Here is a 15,155-nt window from a genome sequence, read left to right on the forward strand (position 1 = left end):
TTAATTAAAGAGCAGAACTTCACTGGAAAAAATTAATGAAATAAAGATGAGGGCTGTCGAGAGGCTGATCAGTGAGGACAGGAAGCTGCAGCAGTGATGAATAGCTTTTCCTTCTCATTACTGTGCCGCAGGACTATTGGGGAGTGGAGCAGAGGGAGTGACAGGGTTGCAGTACTGTAAGACCACCGACGCAGGCTGATGAAATGATGGGCCAGTAGATGGGCAGGCTTCATGAAGGTTGGCAGGCAGGCCAGCAACGTGACGTGAGCTGCAGGAGCCTAACCTGGAGCTTGCATCACAACAGGACGAAAGCAAGGATTTCTGTGGGCCCCAAGGTGACTACAATGGACTTGCTTTTCCTGGTCGGCCTTTCTTCTTCCACCCTCCATACAGTTGAGCTGATTCTAAACTCTGCTGCCCATATTCTAACTCGCATCAAGTCCCCTTCACCCCTGTGCTCGCTGACCTACATTGGTTCCAGGTCTGGCAACACCTCAATTTTAAAATTGTCATCCTTGTTTTCAAATCCCTCCATGACCTTGCCCCTTCCTATATCTGTAACCTCCTCCAGCCCTACAACCCTCCAAGATCTCTGTGCTTCTCCAAATCTGGCCTCTTGCGCATGCCCTATTTTAATTGCTCCATCAGTGGCAGCCATGCCTTCAGCTGCCAAGGCCCTAAGCTCTGCAATTTCCTCCCTAAATCTCACCGCCTCGCTACCTCTCGCTCCTCCTTTAAGACACTCCTTAAAACCTACCTCTTATCTGTCCAAACATCTCTTTATATGACTCGGTGTCAAATTTTGTTTGATATTGCTCTTGTGAAGCACCCTGGGACTTTTACTATGTTAAAGGAGCTATATCAATGCAAGTTGTTGTTGAACCTTTAGCCAGATGTTCATAGGAAATGCACACTGCTACAGCACTGCCTTGTGACGAATGACAAGTACTGCAGTTAGAGTTGACATCAAGGGCTTGAGTTCAGTTCATTGACTGTCATGATGCTAGATGCCCAAAAATTACATTCACAGTGCCACCTACAGATAGAATACCATTAGAATGTTGAGAATACACACTATTTTTAATTTATAGCAGAGAAATAATTTGGGCTGGAAATTCCGGTCGGAGGCTTCGTGTGATCGAATGTCTCTTGAACCGCAAGAAAAGTATGCACCTACCTGGTACCTCCATATCTTCAAAGACTTGCGCTCCTGGACCTGCAGGCCTGCGTAAAGGCCCACATATCCCAGGAGCACATGCGGTTCGCAATCGTCCCTGAGATCAAGTGGGCCGGTAGAACCAATGATAAAGGGGGATTCCCATTATGTTTATGGGGATTCCATTTACGTACAGAATCCCCATAAGCATAATAGAAATCAGAAATCCTCTAAAAAAACACACTTTCACTCCACTGAAATAAAAAATAATCATCTCATGTTCAAAATTAATTAAAATACAATTTAATTAAACATTTAAAACAAAAATTACAATTTTTGAAAAATAAATTTAAACACTTTAAAAGAGCCAAAAGTTACCTAAACTAATTTTAAATGTTTTTGAATGTTTAAATAATTTTTTTTTGATTAATTTACTATTTATGTAAAGGCTTACATTGGTAAAAGCAGGCCATAAGCCAACTGTCCACGAGCAAATGCCCATTTCCTGCACATTGGTACAATCTGTCAACATGAAACTTGACACATCGCAAGTTCTGGTTTTTCGCCCATGCGCATCTCATGCGGAAATCCGGAACCTGCGGGGCACTTATGTCTATGTATGTTGTGCTTATGCCGTCAAAGGCCCCAGAAAATCCGGGCCAATGTCTCACAATATATCTTTCAGGCTAGAAACATGCGGGCCAAAATTGCCCCTTCCCTTAAGGCCTGTTACCGCCAGAAATCGATGGCCATGCTGCGGAGTGCAATAGCCGCCGATTTTTCATGTAATGGCAGCCATTTCGAAAATTCTGCTTCTGCGGTATCCCGGCTATGACCCTCCACCCCCTCACCCCCCACTGCTCTGCTGCTGCCGATCCGTCCTAAGTGCGTCATAAAAGTGCACACCGCCGATGTTCCCTCCGTCCCAATGGAGAAATTCCGCCAAGAAAATCTTCCTCCCGCCGCGCGGTGCCAAAAGCTGTTTTTTTTTCTCCCTGTTCTAAAATTTTTCTAAAATAGTGGTGTGGTTCCCATTAAAGGGGAGGACCTACTTCCGGCATGTTTTTTTTTGTCAGTCGACTGCCATGTCGGGCCAACAATTATGCTCCATGTTCGGCCGGGCTGCCAGAAGGCAGCCTGGCACCCCCTCTTGGGTAGCAGGCCGCTGGCCCAGCCAAAGCCCTTCCTAGTGGCCAGTGGACTGAACGTAAACAATTGCGCAGGCTCTCCCCTTTAAGCTATGCTGATGACTGACAGCGGCAGCCACTCCGCCCACCCCCAACTTTCGCCCCTCTAGTGTGCGAACTTCCACTGTTTATGCTTGGCTTCAGCTTGCTCTCGGCGTAGAGACTCAAGGTGTTCGGCGCCTTCCCGGATGCTTTTCCTCCATTTTGTGTGGTCTTGGGCCAGGGATTCCTAGGTGTCACTGGGGATGTTGCACTTTTAGAAGGAGGCTTTGAGGGTGTCCTAACAGCGTTTCCTCTGCCCACCTGGGGGTCGCTTGCCGTTTTGGAGCTCCAAGTAGAGTGCTTGTTTTGTGAGTCTCGTATCGGGCATGTGGACGATATGGTCCAACCACCGGAGTTGATCGACCATGGTCAGTTCTTCGATGCTGGGGATGTTGGCCTGAGCAAGAACGCTGACATTGGTGCACTTATCCTGCCAATGGATTTGCAGGATCTTGCGGAGGCAATGTTGGTGGTACTTCTCCAGTACTCTGACCATGCCTGCTGTATATGGTCCATGTCTCTGAGGCATATAGGAGGGCGGGTATCACTACTGCTCTGTAGACCATGAGCTAAGTGCCAGGTTTGAGGTGCTGGTCTTCAAATGCTCTCTTCCTCAGGCGACCGAAGGCTGCACTGACATTCTGAAGGCCCTGTTGGACTTCATCATCGACATCTGCCCTTGTTGACAGTAGGCTCTCAAGGTATGGAAAGTGGTCCACATTGTCCAAGGCCTCGTCGTGGATTTTGATAATCGGGGAGCAGTGCTGCATGGCAGGGTCAAGTTGGTAGAGGACCTTTGTCTTATGGATGTTTAGTGTAAGGCCCATGCTTTCATACGCCTCGGTGAAGGTGTTGACAATGGCTTGGAGTTCAGCCTACTTTAGAATGGCACAGAATCTTCAGCAAAACTTTAGATTCTCAGTCTGCTCCAAAAATCACAGCGTATGACAAAAAAACGGCGCAGAATGGTGGTGAAAATGCAGCCCTTTAAATCTATTCATATGGGTTCTGTCTCAATGCAACTCTCTAGGGCATTGTTATGTTCCAACAATAGAATCCTTCAGTAACACTTAATCCGAAGTTTAGGTAAAAATATGGATACCCTAAAATATCGTGAGCCCCTGCATAAGCTCATGCTCATAATAGCCACCATGTTGCGTTTTATTTATTTAGAAATTGCCACCTATGATAAAATAATTATTTGTGTACATGTTACCATGAACATATGTTCCTATGCAGATCTGCTCTTTGTTCTCCTTTGCATACAGTTTATCACTGCTATACAGCTCCAAAATAAATATCCAGAGTGGTGTATTAGGAGTGAAAACTTTTACTCCATCCCATACAGAAAATACCAACTAAGTAGTGCCAGTTGTAGTGGGGAATTGTAGAAGCCGAGTGTCATGTATGTACTTTTGGGATCACTAGCCACTAGATGGCATCACTGTTGGAGGCTATTGAGCTGCACGCACATGTGTGCAGCCCAAGTATAAAAGGCCAGCCATTTTGTATATTAGTCACTTTGGGCCTTAATAAAGCAGAGCCAAGATCATACCTCTTGGAGTTAAACAGTACTCAGTCTAACAGTTATTGCATATACAACATCTAGGTAAATAATCATGACATTTATGAACTTTTATTATTTTGCACTATAAGCAACCATTCCAACTTGAGAAATATTTTGTGAGAACAAATGCTGAAGCCATGAGGTTTAGTGAAATTGACTGAGGTTCAGGGATTGCTTTAGCCTCCAGAAGCTTTGGGTTGTCACAAACCTTCATTTATTATAGCTAACAAACTGCAGAGTAAATTAAGTTTTAAGATAAGTGTAGGTAATATTAAGAAATGCTGGAGTCAGTATCCAGATATGCAGCAAATGCAGTTCACTTTGATGTGTGAAGAACAGTGAATGGAAATGGATCTTAACTGGTCAAATTCTTAGTAGAACAGAGGAACAGATACACAGATCTTCAGAAGCAGGAATACAGGTGGATAAAGACAAATAAAATGGCCAAATGTTACTCTGGGACTTTTTATATAAAGGATGGGTTGAAAATGAAAGCAAGGAAGTGATGATGAAACTGGACAAAATATTAGTAATTATGTCTCAAAATCATAGATTGATAAACAATCATTCCCCTGTTTGTTTCTGAAAGAAAATTAATTTTGAGTATTTCAAGTTGTAAATTGCCCTGTATTTAATTCTATTTTATAAAGGAAAAGTCTGTAATTTTGATTCCATTCAACTTCAGCTAGCCACTGAACCCTAATATTTTCATTAAATGCACATTTCTGACTTTCTTCCTTAGATACTCAATAAGTCACCATTGCAGGTTTCAATGGTGTACCCCACCCAGTTAACCCAGGACCCAAGTCAGAGGGACTTGCAGCTGACGATAAAGGAGAGTTTACTGAGAAAAAAGGATATTGTCATTGAAAGGTAAAGGACAGGAAATCTTTTGTGTTCTTCGTTTTTCCGTTCTGCATGCAGTATAGAAATGCACGTCATTTTGTTAACCTATCAAAGGGAGGTCACACTGACTGAAAAAGTTAATTGTGATTCCTTCTCCAGTAATCCGCAAAAAGATTAGTGAAGTATTTAGGGAGGATAGCTGAGCCAAATCAGTTATTTTTTGCACCTCTGTGTGCTGAAGAGTTTGATTTACAAAATTACTTCTAGAGGCCTTTATTTCGCTAACCTCCATCAGTTGACTTTAAAACTACCAATAAAATGTCAGGTCTGTGCAGCTCAGTGAGACTTTCAGCCATTTAGGCTCGTATTTTTAAATACAAAACAGCATTAAGCCCCACAGCTACCACATAAGCTTGATTTTCCCAGATTCTGATATGTCATTAGGGATTGCTTGGCTAGGGTGACTATAAGTACTGTTTTCCGGGGACAGTCCCCAGATGAGGTACTATGTTCCCGGGCAAACAATGTCCCTGGAAAACATTCCCCATTCATGAACCTCATCCCTGAATACTCTAGCTGCCATTTTATTTGAATAAGCTCCATTCATCCCAATTGCAGCTCGCATAAATCCATACCTGCACTCAGGGACTCAGAGACGGACCAATCAACAGGGCCCACCCTTGATTGACAGATTCTCTGCCCATTGGCAGTGATTCCTTCTCCAGTAATCCGCAAAAAGATTAGTAAAGTATTTAGGGAGGATAGCTGAGCCAAATCAGCTATCATCATCGGCAGTCCCTCGGACTCTTAAGATGATTCCTTAGGTGGCTGAACAGTCCAATACGAGAACCACAGTCCCTGTCCCAGGTGGGACAGATAGTCGTTGAGGGAAAGGGTGGGTGGGACAGGTTTGCCGCATGCTCTTTCCGCTGCCTGCGCGTGATTTCTGCATTCTCTCGGCGATGAGACTCGAGGTGCTCAACATCCTCTTGGATACACTTCCTCCACTTAGAGCGGTCTTTAGCCAAGGACTCCCAGGTGTCAGTTTTCAGTGAGGCTTTGAGGGTGTCCCTGTAATGATTCCTCTGCCAACCTTTGGCTCGTTTGCTGTGAAGGAGTTTCGAGTAGAGCGCTTGCTTTGGGAGTCTTGTGTCTGGCATGTGAACAATGTGGCCGTCCCAGCGGAGCTGAACAAGTGTGGTCAGTGCTTCAGTGCTGGGGATGTTGGCCTGGTCGAAGACACTAACATTGGTGCATCTGTCCTCCCAGGGGATTTGTAGGATCTTGCGGAGGCATCGTTGGTGGTATTTCTCCAGCAACTTGAGGTGTCTACTGTACATGGACCATGTTTCTAAGCCATACAGGAGGGCAGATATTAATACAGCCCTGTAGACTATGAGCTTGGTGGCAGTTTTGAAGGCCTGATCTTCAAACACTCTTTTCCTCGGGCAGCCGAAGGTGGCACTGCCACACTGGAGGTGGTGTTGAATCTCGTCGTCACTGTCTGCTTTTGTTGATAAGAGGCTCCAGAGGTATGGGAAATGGTCCACATTGTCCAGGGCCGCACCATGGATCTTGATGACTGGGGGACAGTGCTGTGCGGCGAGGACAGGTTGGTGGAGGACCTTTGTCTTACGGATGTTTAGCGTAAGGCCCATGCTTTTGTACACCTCAGTAAATACTTCGACTATATCCTGGAGTTCAGCCTCTGTATGTGCGCAGACGCAGGCGTCGTCCACATACTGTAGCTCGGCGTCAGAGGTTGGGGTGGTCCTGGACCTAGCCTGGAGACGGCGAAGGTTGAACAGGTTCCCAATGGTTCTGTAGTTTAGTTCCACTCCAGCGGGGAGCTTGTTGACTGTGAGGTGGAGCATTGCAGCGAGGAAGATTGAGAAGAGCGTCGGGGCGATGACGCAGCCCTGTTTGACCCAGGTTGGACGTGGATTGGGTCTGTAATGGATCCATTGGTAAGGATCACGGCCTGCATTTCATCGTGGAAACATAGAAACATAGAAAATAGGTGCAGGAGTAGGCCATTCGGCCCTTCGAGCCTGCACCACCATTCAATAAGATCATGGCTGATCATTCCCTCAGTACCCCTGCCCTGCTTTTTCTCCATACCCCTTGATCCCTTTAGTCGTAAGGGCAATATCTAACTCCTTTTGAATATATCCAATCAACTGGCATCAACAACTCTCTGTGGCAGGGAATTCCGCAGGTTAACAACTCTCTGAGTGAAGAAGTTTCTCCTCATCTCAGTCCTAAATGGCCTACCCCATATCCTAAGACTGTGTCCCCTGGTTCTGGACTTCCCCAACATCGGGAACATTCTTCCCGCATCTAACCTGTCCAGTCCCGTCAGAATCTTATATGTTTCTATGAGATCCCCTCTCATCCTTCTAAACTCCAGTGTATAAAGGCCCAGTTGATCCAGTCTCTCCTCATATGTCAGTCCCGCCATCCCTGGAATCAGTCTGGTGAACCTTCGCTGCGCTCCCTCAATAACAAGAACGTCCTTTCTCAGATTAGGAGACCAAAACTGAACACAATATTCCAGGTGAGGCCTCACCAAGGCCCTGTACAACTGCAGTAAGACCTCCCTGCTCCTATACTCAAATCCCCTAGCTATGAAGGCCAACATACCATTTGCCTTCTTCACCGCCTGCTGTACCTGCATGCCAACTTTCAATGACTGATGAACCATGACACCCAGGTCTCGTTGCACCTGGAGCAGGCGGAGGATGGTGACGAACTTTTGGGGCATCCAAAACGGAGGAGGATGCTCCATAGACCCTCCATAGACAGTGTCAAAAGCCTTTGTAAGGTCGAAAAAGGCCATGTATAAGGGCTGGTGCTGTTCCCTGCATTTTTCCTGCAGCTATCGTGCTGCAAAAATCATGTCCGTTGTGCCCCGTAGGGGACGAAATCCGCACTGTGACTCCGGGAGGAGCTCCTCAGCTACAGGGAGAAGACGGTTGAGGAGGACTCTGGCGACGACGTTCCTAGTGGCTGATAACAGGGAGATTCCTCTGAAGTTGTCGCAGTCGGACTTGTCCCCTTTTTTAAAGATGGTCATGATCACTGCATCCCTGTGATCTCCCGGCATACTCTCCTCCCTCCAGATGAGAGAGATGAGGTCATGTATTCGCGCCAACAGTGCCTCTCCACCATACTTCAGTGCCTCAGCAGGGATTCCATCTGCTCCCGTAGCCTTGTTGTTTTTTAGTTATCTTATGGCTTTTTCTACCTCGTGTCGTGTTGGGGTTTTACTGAGGTGGTGGCGGGAAGCATGCTGCAGGATGGAGTTGAGAACACTCGATTCAAAGGCAGATTGAGGTGATCTTTGAAGTGCTCCTTCCAGCGGGCCCTGACTGCCTCAGTGTCCTTGATGAGTGTTTCCCTGTTCTTGGCTAGCAGTGGAGTGGAGCCTTAGGCATTTGGACCATAGGTGGCCTTGACTGCGATGAAGAATCCTCGCACATCATGACTGGACCAATGAAAGGGTGGATCACTTTTTGTTGTCTGCTGAATTGCTTTAACCGATTGGATTCGGTTTGGACCAGTGAAAAAGCAGATCACGGTTTGCGACAGCAGTTTGACTTAGATTGAATTGGCTTCGGTTTGGACCAATGAAAGGACAGAGTGGGGGCTGAGTGCTGGTCAATGGGGCGGTTGTGTTTGCGCGGGAGTTGTGATGGTTGTGTTGTCTGTGTGAGCCGGAGCCCGGGATCAGGTAACACATATCATAGAATCATAGAATCATAGGAATTTACAGCACGGAAGGTAATTTAGCCCATTGTGTCCGTGCCGGCCGACAAAGATCTGTCCAGCCTAATCCCACTTTCTAGCTCTTGGTCCGTAGCCTTGTAGGTTAGAGCACTTCAAGTGCATATCCAAGTACTTTTTAAATGTGGTGAGGGTTTCTGCCTCTACCACCCTTTCAGGCAGTGAGTTCCAGATCCCCACCACCCTCTGGGTGAAAGAATTTCCCCTCAAATCCCATCTAAACCTCCTACCAATTATTTTAAATCTATGCCCCCTGGTTGTTGACCTTGCTGCGAGAAGAAATAGGCCCTTCCTGTCCACTCTATCTAGGTCCCTCATAATTTTATTCACCTCAATAAGGTCTCCCCTCAGCCTCATCTGTTCCAAAGAAAACCAGCCTAGCTTATCCAATCTTTCCTCAGAGCTAAAATTCTCCAGTCCAGGCAACATCCTTGTAAATTTCCTCTGTACCCTCTCTCATGTAATCACATTTTTCCTGTAATGTGGTGACCAGAACTGCACGCATTACTCCAACTGTGGCCTAACTAGTGTTTTGTACAGTTCAAGCATAAGCGCCCTGCTCTTGTATTCTATGCCTCGGCTAATAAAGACAAGTATTCTGTATGCCTTCTTAACCACCTTATCTACCTGGCCTGCTATCATTAAGGATATGTGGACATGCACTCCAAGGTCCCTTTGTTCCTCTACACTTCTCAGTGTCCTACCATTTAATGTGTATTCCCTTGTGTTGTTAGCTGTCCCCAAATGCATTACCTCACACTTCTCCGGATTGAATTCCATTTGCCACTGTTCTGCCCACCTGCCCAGTTCATTGATATCTTCCTGCAGTCTGCAGCTTTCTTCATTATCAACCACACAGCCTATTTTTGTATCATCTGCAAACTTCTTAATAATAACCCCTACATTCAAGTCTAAATCATTGCTATATAACCACAAAAAGCAAGGGACCCAGTACTGAGCCCTGTGGAACCCCACTGGAAGCAGCCTTCCAGTCACAAAAACACCATCAACCATTACACTTTGCTTCCTGCCCCTGAGCCAATTTTGGATCCAATTTGCCACTTTGCCCTGGATCCCATGGGCTTTTACTTTCGTGGCCAGTCTGCCATGTGGGACCTTATCAAAAGCTTTGCTAAAATCCGTAGAGACTACATTAAACGCACTGCCCTCATCGACTCTCCTTGTTACCTCCTCAAAAAATTCAAGTAAGTTAGTCGGACACAACCTTCTCTTAACAAATCCATGCTGACTGTCCTTGATTAATCAGTGTTGTAAGGGAGGACAAAAAACCCTCATTTTACCCAGAAGGAAATGAGCTGTGGGATCTGTCTGTGCTGCAATAATATAGCAGGCCAGTGTCCTGCAAGGGAACCCAGAACCAGATGTGGATTGGAACTGAGATGGTGTGGCCTTGGCAGGGCAGTGATTGGACGGGGGAGGACACCGGAGGGCCAATGGTGGGACAGAATCAGCCTGAAGCAAGGGACTCCAACCAATGGGAGTGCACTTGCTCGAAAACTCGGACTCATCACCGATACTGGGCTATTGTCTCCCCCACGTTTACACTATGGAGGGATATTATGCAGGCCTTAAGAAAACTAAGGAACCCAAAACAAACCGAGGGCCTACACAATGGCTACAGGAGACCCACACCCTGCCAACCCAATTAACATCTACTCAACCCTTGATTAGGTTAACATCAGGTATGGCCAGTGGTAAAAACCCACGAAATCCAACACTGCTGCATTTTTCAAAAATCACAAGCCCACCAATGGGCAGGATTTATTTCAGCACGAAAGTCTGGCTGGATAACTGGATATAAGAAGGGGTTTCTGCCCCGACAAGTTGTTCCGTTCTCGTGTTCCAGAAAACAGTCAGCCTTTTGACACAGAAGGAAGACTAGTGTCCAAAGACACCGAAGACAGAAGAAGCAAACCACCATCCCGAGACGGCATCAGTTCAGCCTCCTTTCACTACTGGAGACTGAACCTTTTCTTTTTCCACAAGGATCTTTCCCTGAGAACTAGACTCAGGTAGATCCACAGCAACAATAAAATGCAACAACAACCAAGTTTCCAAGAAAATCACAACTGATAAAGTAACTTCAAGATCCTGAAGATAGCAAAAAGAGAACCCCGAAACCGCGTTTTGACCTGGAAAGACTGTAAAGGCTGTGGTGCGTATAATCTCTGGTCCCCAGAACTCCCAACTCAGTTAGGTCAGGAAGGTGGGAGATTGGGCCGTTAAACTTGTGTAAAAATTTTCGTTGTGTCCGTTTAGTGGGATTTCGGGGGATTGTTTTGTTGGTGTATTGCTGTTTGTTGAGATACACCTTGTGAAATAAATTGGAAGCTTAAAGTTCCTCTTGGAATCGCCTCATCTCAGTTCTGTTGTATTACATCTCCTGATCGTGAGTCTTATGTCAGAACAGTGTGAGGGAAGACAGGAGCACCTCAAAAATGCTCAACTGTGTGTCACAGGCTAGGGAAGAAGGGGTTAGGAGTGTTTGACACTCACAGGTGCCTCATAGGCTAGTCATAAGCTGTGGGGACGCGCGAGTCTCAAAACCTCCTTCATAAGCTGTGGACACAGTCTCTCCAGGAGTGCTCTTGCAGCACTCAGGGTACCTCACAGACCAGGCATAAGCTGTGAGGGCAGAAGCCCAGAGAGAGACACCCAAGGCACAACGCTCCCCAGAACCCCTTACAGTATCTTTCTAAATGAAGATTTATCCTGTCCCGCAGAACTTTTTCCCATCACCGAGGTTAGGATGACTGGCATGTAATTACTCGGTCTATCCCTTTCTCCCTTTTGAAACAATGGTATACCGTTAGCAGTCCTCCAGTCCTTCGGCGCCACACCTATAGCTAGAGAGGGTGGTGATGTGAAAAAGCTAATCTGATTGGTCGATGCGGGTTTGGCCAAGAGCTGCCCTCACAGTGTGGACTTTCCCATTTCCCGCACGGAGAAATAATGTAGACAAAGATAATGGGGAAATTAGCGAAGTGATGCTGCACACCTGCTACCGTCTCATAGGACTAAAGCACAAACACCAGCCACTGAATAAAGGTCTTAGCCCAGGTCTGGGAACCGGCAGGCTACCTGACTTCCTGCAGCTGGAACCGTGTGGACGAGTCCACAGACCGCGAACCTGAGGATGGTTGCTGCCTCACAAGGCTGTAATTCGGCTTCTTCCTGGGCCGTACCATGATGCTGAGTCTCAGGCAGCTTCTGGTGAAGAGCTGGTTGGGAAGCGTGAGCCTGAAGGGCCGAGAGGCACTGACATGCTACGGTTCTCCGGGCTGATAACACGGCGTTATCGGGTCGGTCAGTTAGTGCTGAGAGTAGATGGCAGGACGTCAGTCAGTGCTGGGTGTAGATGGCAGGACGGTCAGTCAGTGCTGGGTGTAGATGGCAGGACAGTAAGTCAGTGCTGGGAGTAGATGGCGGGACGGTCAGTCAGTGCTGGGTGTAGATGGCAGGACAGTAAGTCAGTGCTGGGAGTAGATGGCAGGACGGTCAGTCAGTGCTGGGAGTAGATGGCAGGATGGTCAGTCAGTGCTGGGAGTAGATGGCGGGACGGTCAGTCAGTGCTGGGTGTAGATGGCAGGACGGTCAGTCAGTGCTGGGTGTAGATGGCAGGACGGTCAGTCAGTGCTGGGTGTAGATGGCAGGACGGTCAGTCAGTGCTGGGAGTAGATGGCAGGACGGTCAGTCAGTGCTGGGTGTAGATGGCAGGACAGTAAGTCAGTGCTGAGAGTAGATGGCGGGTTGGCCATAGCCCAGGAAAGGAAAGTCCAGTTCCGCATTTGCTGTGGGATCTTTCCCAGAACTCAATGTTCCTGGGGAGTTCCCGTGTGAGGAGTGGGGAATCCGCTCTTTACATTGAAATACATAGACGTTACAACAAGGAAACAGGCCATTCGGCCCAACCAATTCCTGCCAACATTTACACTTCACTGAGCAAATACTGAGCTTCCCCCACCACCTGACCCCCTTCCCCCACACATTCCATAATCTCAAAGTTGTTCACAGAAGTATAATCAAAAAATGGACACTAAGCCAAAGAAGGTGATATTGAGAGGAGTGATGAAAAATTTGAGGAATTTCATGGAGGGTCAAAAAGGAGAGTTAGGGAAATAATTGACATGGGCAGTGATGTGAAGAAAGAGATTTTCTGAATAGGCTGTATAGACAGTGGGTATGAAAAACTAATGTTCCTGCAGAGCGTTATTGTGTTATTTATCAATGGTATCTTAATGCGCTTCAATAGTGTGACGTCACATCCGTGGTAATTACATGCACACTTGTTTTGCATTTGTAGTATATATGTGAAATTGTTAAAATATAGGCTGTTAAACAATTTTGCCTTGCTACGCTGTACAAACTACATTTTCCATCCTGGCTACTTTGCTTTTATCCCAAACTATGTGTCCCCGGATTTGGTTTAGAAAATATGATCATCCTATCTTATGTTGTGATCACAAATGCGACGAAGGGTAGCAACTGGGGTAGTGAGCTGTAAAAGGCGGTCCGCACTGGCTGGATAGAAAATAGATATTATGCATATATAGGGATGCAGCAACGAGCAGTACCAGGAAAGACCATTTTGTCTGGTTTCAAAGTTCAAAAACAGAATACACCATGCACTACTATCTCCCTCATTTTCTCACCAAATGTCTGCCTTACTCCCTGTTAAAATTACTCCTGTTATCAGCCTCGATAACCTGGCTGGCAGTCCAACCCAAAGGTTCACCATCCACTGTGTGAAATAATTATAACTGATCTGTCCATTCACCTTCCCTCTTCTGAGCTTCATCCCCATGCCCTTTGTTGACACTCATGGTAAATAGTTTCTCATCGTTCAATTTATTGATATTGAAATCAGGAGTTTTTAATAATGGATGGCCGATCCACAAGGTCAGTTTTACACCCAGGTGGCAAGTTGAAAATCTACCCGAATTAGTTTACAATTTAGTTATAAATAGCAAGCACAAAGGAAATCTTCCCTCAATGCATTTTAAAAATATCAAGATATGTAAGAAACACGGAAAAAAAGCTCAACTTATTCTGTTAATCTTGGTAAGATCTAAGATTTTCTAGGAAATGTGATACTTATAATTTTTAGTTTATTAAAAATAAGAACATAAGAAATAGGAACAGGAATAGGCCATACAGCCCCTCGAGCCTGCTCCGCCATTCAATAAGATCATGACTGATCTGATCATGGACTCAGCTCCACTTCCCTGTCCGCTCCCATAACCCCATATCCCCTTATCGTTTAAGAAGCTGTCTATTTCTCTCTTAAATTTATTCAATGTCCCAACTTCCACAGCTCTCTGAGGCAGCGAATTCCACAGATTTACAACCCTCTCAGAGAAATTTCTCCTCATCTCAGTTTTAAATGAGCGGCCCCTTATTCTAAGATCATGCCCTCTAGTTCTAGTCTCCCCCATCAGTGCAAGCATCCTCTCTGCATCCACTTTGTCAAACCCCCTCATAATCTTATACGTTTCGATAAGATCACCCCTCATTCTTCTGAATTCCAACGAGTAGAGGCCCAACCTACTCAACCTTTCCTCATAAGTCAACCCCCTCATCCCCGGAATCAACTTAGTCAACCTTCTTTGAACTGCCTCCAAAGCAAGTATATCCTTTCGTAAATATGGAAACCAAAACTGCATGCAATATTCCAGGTGCGGCCTCACCAATACCCTGGATAGCTATAGCAAGACTTCCCTGCTTTTATACTCCATCCCCTTTGCAATAAAGGCCAAGATTCCATTGGCCTTCCTGATCACTTGCTGTACCTGCATACTATCCTCTTGTGTTTCATGCACAAATACCCCAAGGTCCCGCTATACTGCAGCACTTTGCAATCTTTCTCCATTTAAATAATAACTTGCTCTTTGATTTTTTTTCTGCCAAAGTGCATGACCTCACACTTTGCAACATTATACTCCATCTGTTCAATTTTTGCCCACTCACTTAGCCTGCCATAGAAACATAGAAAATAGGTGCAGGAGTAGGCCATTCGGCCCTTCTAGCCTGCACCGCCATTCAATGAGTTCATGGCTGAACATGCAACTTCAGTACCCCAGTCCTGCTTTCTTGCCATACCCCTTGATCCCCTTAGTAGTAAGGACTACATCTAACTCCTTTTTGAATATATTTAGTGAATTGGCCTCAACAACTTTCTGTGGTAGAGAATTCCACAGGTTCACCACTCTCTGGGTGAAGAAGTTTCTCCTCATCTCGGTCCTAAATGGCTTACCCCTTATCCTTAGACTGTGACCCCTGGTTCTGGACTTCCCCAGCATTGTGAACATTCTTCCTGCATCTAACCTGTCTAAACCCATCAGAATTTTAAACGTTTCTATAAGGTCCCCTCTCATTCTTCTGAACTCCAGTGAATACAAGCCCAGTTGATTCAGTCTTTCTTGATAGGTCAGTCCCGCCATCCCGGGAATCAGTCTGGTGAACCTTCGCTGCACTCCCTCAATAACAAGAATGTCCTTCCTCAGGTTAGGAGACCAAAACTGTACACAATACTCCAGGTGTGGTCTCACCA

At 46.1% G+C, this 15,155-nt stretch overlaps 1 protein-coding gene across 3 annotated transcripts in view; it reads left to right on the plus strand.

The window, feature by feature from the left end:
• The window catches only part of cep85l (centrosomal protein 85, like), a 437,369-nt gene that overhangs the window by 337,097 nt on the left and 85,117 nt on the right, over positions 1 to 15,155 (plus strand). For all 3 annotated transcript variants that reach the window (XM_070885315.1, XM_070885314.1, XM_070885316.1), the window contains one exon: positions 4,695 to 4,825. In XM_070885315.1, the coding sequence (XP_070741416.1) occupies positions 4,695 to 4,825 (131 nt within the window). The remainder of the gene's footprint in view (positions 1 to 4,694; positions 4,826 to 15,155) is intronic.

The sequence above is a fragment of the Pristiophorus japonicus genome, chromosome 7, assembly GCF_044704955.1.
Source record: "Pristiophorus japonicus isolate sPriJap1 chromosome 7, sPriJap1.hap1, whole genome shotgun sequence".
In the NCBI taxonomy this organism is placed as follows: Eukaryota; Metazoa; Chordata; class Chondrichthyes; family Pristiophoridae; genus Pristiophorus; species Pristiophorus japonicus.